This window comes from Doryrhamphus excisus, linkage group LG7 (genome assembly GCF_037039965.1).
Source record: "Doryrhamphus excisus strain RoL-2023G ecotype Guam linkage group LG7, RoL_Dexc_Guam_v1.1, whole genome shotgun sequence".
Lineage (NCBI taxonomy): Eukaryota > Metazoa > Chordata > Actinopteri > Syngnathiformes > Syngnathidae > Doryrhamphus > Doryrhamphus excisus.
The window spans coordinates 19,623,331-19,629,412 of NC_136363.1; the positions used below are offsets into that span (position 1 = coordinate 19,623,331).

At 39.1% G+C, this 6,082-nt stretch overlaps 1 protein-coding gene and 1 long non-coding RNA gene across 4 annotated transcripts in view; one reads left to right on the plus strand and one right to left on the minus strand.

The window, feature by feature from the left end:
• LOC131108830 (uncharacterized) overlaps positions 1 to 6,082 on the plus strand; it is a 56,061-nt gene that overhangs the window by 29,819 nt on the left and 20,160 nt on the right. The window contains exon 7 of one of the 3 annotated variants that reach the window (XR_013627798.1): positions 5,071 to 5,164. The exons of the other annotated variants lie outside the window; for them this stretch is intronic. This is a non-coding gene — a long non-coding RNA (uncharacterized LOC131108830). Of the gene's footprint in view, positions 1 to 5,070; positions 5,165 to 6,082 lie in introns of those variants that run through there. 3 annotated transcript variants of the gene reach the window in all.
• On the minus strand, positions 50 to 2,496 carry msc (musculin (activated B-cell factor-1)). The gene is made up of 2 exons (XM_058060185.2): positions 2,109 to 2,496; positions 50 to 769 (listed from the first exon to the last, which is right to left on the minus strand). The coding sequence occupies exons 1-2, from the start codon at positions 2,493 to 2,495 to the stop codon at positions 686 to 688; spliced, it is 471 nt and encodes a 156-aa protein (XP_057916168.2). The 5' UTR covers position 2,496; the 3' UTR covers positions 50 to 685.

Below are 6,082 nucleotides of genomic sequence, written 5' to 3' on the forward strand. Positions count from 1 at the left end.
CAGGAAGGTAAAATCTGTTGCTTTATTCTTGTTTTTTATCTATCTTTTTTCCTCTAAAAAAACATTTTCATTGAAGAAAAATGAACATAATTATTTTAAGAATGAGTTATGGTTATAATCTGAATATAAATGTTAATACATATTTATTTTACATCATACAAAGTGTGTATTTTAACCGGCCATACATGCGTCTGTTTTATGCGTTCCCTACACATAACAATGTAGGGCTTGCAGTTCTATTTACAACCGCTAGATGGAGCCAATGTAACACTATCAAGTGCTGCCGTTTTTTTTACCAAACGTCAACTAGCGTCAACGTACTGTATCTAATTCATATGAAAAACACAACGTCACGCCACCCACATCATCACTTCGTCCCCACGATTGATGGCCCCACTTAAATACAGGACACTTTGTCCTTGACGAGTGTGAGAAGGCAGCTCATTAGACGTCCCCAGAGAGTCCCTGAATGCATGCTCGGAATTCTGGGAAAGTCACCAACATGAACAACAGCTGCAACTTTACAACAACCTGATGAAAAGTGCTCTTTTTGTGGGATTCTCCTCTACTGTTGGTCACAATATTAGGCACACCTGTACCCTCATTTGCATGGACGCTAATTGAATAGGACATGTTTATTATTGTGACCTTGAACAATCATACATGATAAGGTCATGGCGAGGCCTCAGCAGGCGGTAGCTCCATAAAGTCTTCCAGTGGTGGACAAGTCTTGGTCCTCTGAGTGTCCTGACGTCACAAACGGCCATGTCTGTTCCAAAGACAACACATGGACATGACAGGAAGTACAAATATGGGCTCCTTCCTCCTGTACTTATCACCATATTATGGACAGTAGCACGTGACTTCCCAACAGCCAATAATAAAATATTTTATCATGAAATTAATGCATGAACATTTTTTAAAGATATGTTTTCTATAAAAACATTAAAATAAATACTAAAAATATACAAAAAAATATATAAATATGTTTGAATACTTGAATAGTAATAAAATAAAGCAAAATTAATTTAATTTAGAAAAAAATAAACGTTTTTTAAAGTATGGTTTTAAGAGCAAAAACATTGTTCAGTGATGTATTTTAATTTTAATAGAATAAATAAAATCTATATAATTAGTAAAATTAGTTAATTGGTTAAATAATTACTAAAAATATTTTAAATAAAAATGTCTTCAAACAACATGTTTAATCTTTAAAATAATAATTTGTTCAAACACACTTTTGACAAAACATATAATTTTTTTTCTTTTTCATATTTTAATATTTAAAAATATATATATATTTTACAGAAGTGGGAAATAGGGGTACATAATTTTATTTTATTTTAACACCATGTTTAATCTTAAAAGAATAATTTGTTTAAAAACACTTTTAACAAAACAGATAATGTGTTTTTATTTCTTCATATTTTAATAATATTTAAAAAAATATATATATATTTTACAGAAGTGGGAAATAGGGGTACATATTTCTCAGTGAAAAAATATATTTATTTTTATTTTATTTTAACACCATGTTTAATCTTAAAAGAATAATTTGTTTAAAAACACTTTTAACAAAACAGATAATGTTTTTTTATTTCTTCATATTTTAATAATATTTAAAAATATATATATATATTTTACAGAAGTGGGAAATAGGGGTACATAGTATTTCTCAGTAAAAAAATATATTTAATTTTATTACAATAAATAAATAATGTTTAAAAAGCCATAAACAAAAAACATGTTAATGATTTATTTGTAAATAATTGAAAAATACTTTAATTAAAAAAAACTTATTAAACTTGAAATTAAAAATTTAATAAAATTGTATTTAAATATATTTGTGAAAAGTTTTAAAACAATTTTTGTTTATTTAATTATATTTTAATATATTTATATAAACAGGAAATTGATTGTAAATTATTTAAATCATCTGTAAATATTATTTATTGTTTGTATTTATTATTAATAATATTGTAATTATTTTATGATTTAATTTGAATTATTATGGGTGAAATAATGTTATTTTTAAGCCATCCAATATATGAAGATTGTGATGGAGCCCATAACTGTATTAAGTGATGGAACTACAGTAACTGTCATACCAAAGCAGACGGCTGCACAAAGCCGTCCTCCAGTCGGTCCTTCTGCAGAAGCTGCCTCAGATGTGAGATGTAGTTGGATGCCAGACGCAGTGTGTCCAGTTTGGACAACTTGGTGTCCGCCGGCACCCACGGCAAACTGGTCTTAAGTCTGGAGAAAGCTTTGCTCAGCACCCTCATCCTCGCCCTCTCCCTGGCGTTGGCCGCGTCCCTGTTCGACTGGCGAGCATCCTTCTTGGACCTTCGTTTGTCTTTGGGTCCGCCGTTCCGGTCCGAGTAGTCCTCGGCATCGCTCGCCGACGAACCAGTGGACATGACGAGAAGTCCAACTGGCTTCACCGGGCGTCCTCTGAAGGCAAAACATGCCCATGGCCTGGAAATCCTTGTCATTTAAGACGCATTCTGGACATCTGGGCGCTCTTTCTCCATAACATTCCTCCTCCCACTTTTCCCACTTGACGTCACACAACAGTAGACTACGCTGGGATTAGGCTACAAGCCATATGACAAGTGAACGCATCACAGCATATCATAGCAAAACCACGCCGCCCCCCTTATTTATATTTTTGATTTTCAACGGAATCGATCATAGATCCGCTGGAATAGGCTCCAGCTTCCAACGGTTCTGAACTAGAGAAAACATCAATGACATCAAATGAAGGTACTGATAGTGTAGTGGTCAGTTATGGTAGGCTCCAGCTCTTTTAACAGGATGAGCGGTAGACTCTGATGGCGTAGTGGGATAGGCTCCCGCTCCCCAGGCATTTCTGAATATCGGCATTGGTCCATAAAATGTATGGATAGTATGAAGTGAAATAAAATGTACAAATCAAATGAATGCCCTGATAGTGTCGTGATCGGCTGGGGTAGGCTCCAGCTTTTTGTTGCTTTCTGCTTGAACAGAATAAGTCGTATAGGAAATAGAGGGGCTCATACATGACCACCTGGGATAGGCTCCAGCTCACTCTCTTAACAGTATGAGTGGTAGACCCAGTGTAGTGTAGTGGGATAGGCTCCAGCACCCCATGCATTACTGAATAGTATCACCAGGCCATAAAATGGATGGGTAATGTGAAGTGAAATAAAATGTAAAAATCAAATTAATGCCCTTATAGTGTAGTGATCAGCTGGGGTAGGCTCCAGCTTTCTGTTGCTTTCTGCTTGAACAGAATAAGTCGTATAGGAAATAGAGGGGCTGATACATGACCACCTGGGATAGGCTCCAGCTCACTCTCTTAACAGTATGAGTGGTAGACCCAGTGTAGTGTAGTGGGATAGGCTCCAGCTCCCCATGCATGTCTTAATAGTATCACATACCATAAAATGGATGGTTAATGTGAAGTGAAATAAAATGTAAAAATCAAATGAATGCCCTGATAGTGTCGTGATCGGCTGGGGTAGGCTCCAGCTTTCTGCTGCTTTCTGCTTGAACAGAATAAGTCATATAGAAAATAGAGGGGTTGATACATGACCACCTGGGATAGGCTCCAGCTCACTCTCTTAACAGTATGAGTGGTAGACCCAGTGTAGTGTAGTGGGATAGGCTCCAGCACCCCATGCATTACTGAATAGTATCACCAGGCCATAAAATGGATGGGTAATGTGAAGTGAAATAAAATGTAAAAATCAAATGAATGCCCTGATAGTGTCGTGATTGGCTGGGGTAGGCTCCAGCTTTCTGCTGCTTTCTGCCTGAACAGAATAAGTCATATAGAAAATGGAGGGGTTGATACATGACCACCTGGGATAAGCTCCAGCTCACTCTCTTAACAGTATGAGTGGTAGACCCAGTGTAGTGTAGTGGGATAGGCTCCAGCTCCCCATGCATGTCTTAATAGTATCACATACCATAAAATGGATGGTTAATGTGAAGTGAAATAAATTGTAAAAATCAAATGAATGCCCTGATAGTGTCGTGATCGGCTGGGGTAGGCTCCAGCTTTCTGCAGCTTTCTGCTGCTTTCTGCTTGAACAGAATAAGTCGTATAGGAAATAGAGGGGCTGATACATGACCACCTGGGATAGGCTCCAGCTCACTCTCTTAACAGTATGAGTGGTAGATCCAGTGTAGTGGGATAGGCTCCAGCACCCCATGCATTACTGAATTGTATCACCAGGCCATAAAATGGATGGATAATGTGAAGTGAAATAAAATGTAAAAATCAAATTAATGCCCTTATAGTGTAGTGATCAGCTGGGGTAGGCTCCAGCTTTCTGTTGCTTTCTGCTTGAACAGAATAAGTCGTATAGGAAATAGAGGGGCTGATACATGACCACCTGGGATAGGCTCCAGCTCACTCTCTTAACAGTATGAGTGGTAGATCCAGTGTAGTGGGATAGGCTCCAGCACCCCATGCATTACTGAATTGTATCACCAGGCCATAAAATGGATGGATAATGTGAAGTGAAATAAAATGTAAAAATCAAATTAATGCCCTTATAGTGTAGTGATCAGCTGGGGTAGGCTCCAGCTTTCTGCTGCTTTCTGCCTGAACCGAATAAGTCGTATAGAAAATAGAGGGGTTGATACATGACCACCTGGGATAGGCTCCAGCTCACTCTCTTAACAGTATGAGTGGTAGACCCAGTGTAGTGTAGTGGGATAGGCTCCAGCTCCCCATGCATGTCTTAATAGTATCACATACCATAAAATGAATGGTTAATGTGAAGTGAAATAAATTGTAAAAATCAAATGAATGCCCTGATAGTGTCGTGATCGGCTGGGGTAGGCTCCAGCTTTCTGCTGCTTTCTGCTTGAACAGAATAAGTCGTATAGGAAATAGAGGGGCTGATACATGACCACCTGGGATAGGCTCCAGCTCACTCTTAATAGGATGAGCGGTAGACTCAGTGTAGTGGGATAGGCTCCAGCTCGCCGCAACCAACTCCTATTTTGTTGTTGTTGTGTTTTTTGCTAATAGAAGTGTCTCGGGGTCCTCATCAAACGTGTGTAATCCTTTTGGAGGTTTCACAGAGGGATTGTGTTTCCGCACACGGAGCGCCTCAGCCACAGCTGTTTGCCGTTCCCATGACATCTGGCGCGTTGGCATGACGAGGGGTAATACCGCCGTTTTGCACTTTGCCGTACATCCCACCTTCTTTCACGCCAGTCCGACGTTTGTAAAACTGTCAATTTGGAGAAAGGACAAGCGTGTATCTTGTAAACCTGCAAGTCCAGCCTGAGGGAAAAGCGAAGGATGATTTAAGGTGTTGGCAGACTGTGGGAAATAGGAAGCTTTGGGCAACTTCCAATACTTGGAAAGCAGTGTGTCCTTTGTTAGGTGTTTATAAACAGCTCCCTGTTGATGTCACATGACACTGGTCTGACTTATCGAGGTTCCCGTGCATGTAAAAGCCGAAAATATTCCCCGGAACGCCGTTTGCTAATGGATGGTTAGAGGCTTGTTATGATACTTGCCTTGGGAATAATAACATTCCTGCAATAAATACCGCATGATGCTTCACTTAAAGGCATTTGTCCGTCAGCAATGACTTTTTCTGGGTCGTGACCTCTGGGTGGAAGTTGGAGGGGGTCTAACGGGGACAGGTGCAAGCCTGTGATGATGTCAGAAGCAGAAGAAGGCAGGGTACACCCCGGACTGGTCGCCAGCCAATCACAGGGCACATATAGACAAACAACCATTCACACTCACATTCATACCTATGGACAATTTGGAGTCGCTAATTAACCTAGCATGTTTTTGGAATGTGGGAGGAAACCGGAGTAAACCTCCACACAGAGATGGCCGAGGGTGGAATTGAACTCGGGTCTCCTTGCTGTGAGGCCTTCAAGCTAACCACTCATCACTAACATCACATAATGCATAGTGCAAAATGTTAGTATAATTATGTTAGAATGCTAACATGCAAGCATTAGCATGATCACACCTAGCATAATAGCGCAAAGTGTTTGTAAAGATCTTGTCCCTGAAAATGCTAGAAATGTTAGTATAATTATGTTAGCATGCTAACATTGA

What these genes read in the sequence shown, in the direction of transcription:
- msc (XM_058060185.2), bottom strand. Translation starts at nt 2,495, where the DNA reads ATGACAAGGATTTCCAGGCCATGGGCATGTTTTGCCTTCAGAGGACGC. An exon ending in TTGTGCAGCCGTCTGCTTTG is followed by an intron (nt 770 to 2,108) that starts GTATGACAGTTA and finishes TCTTTGGAACAG; the next exon opens with ACATGGCCGTTTGTGACGTC.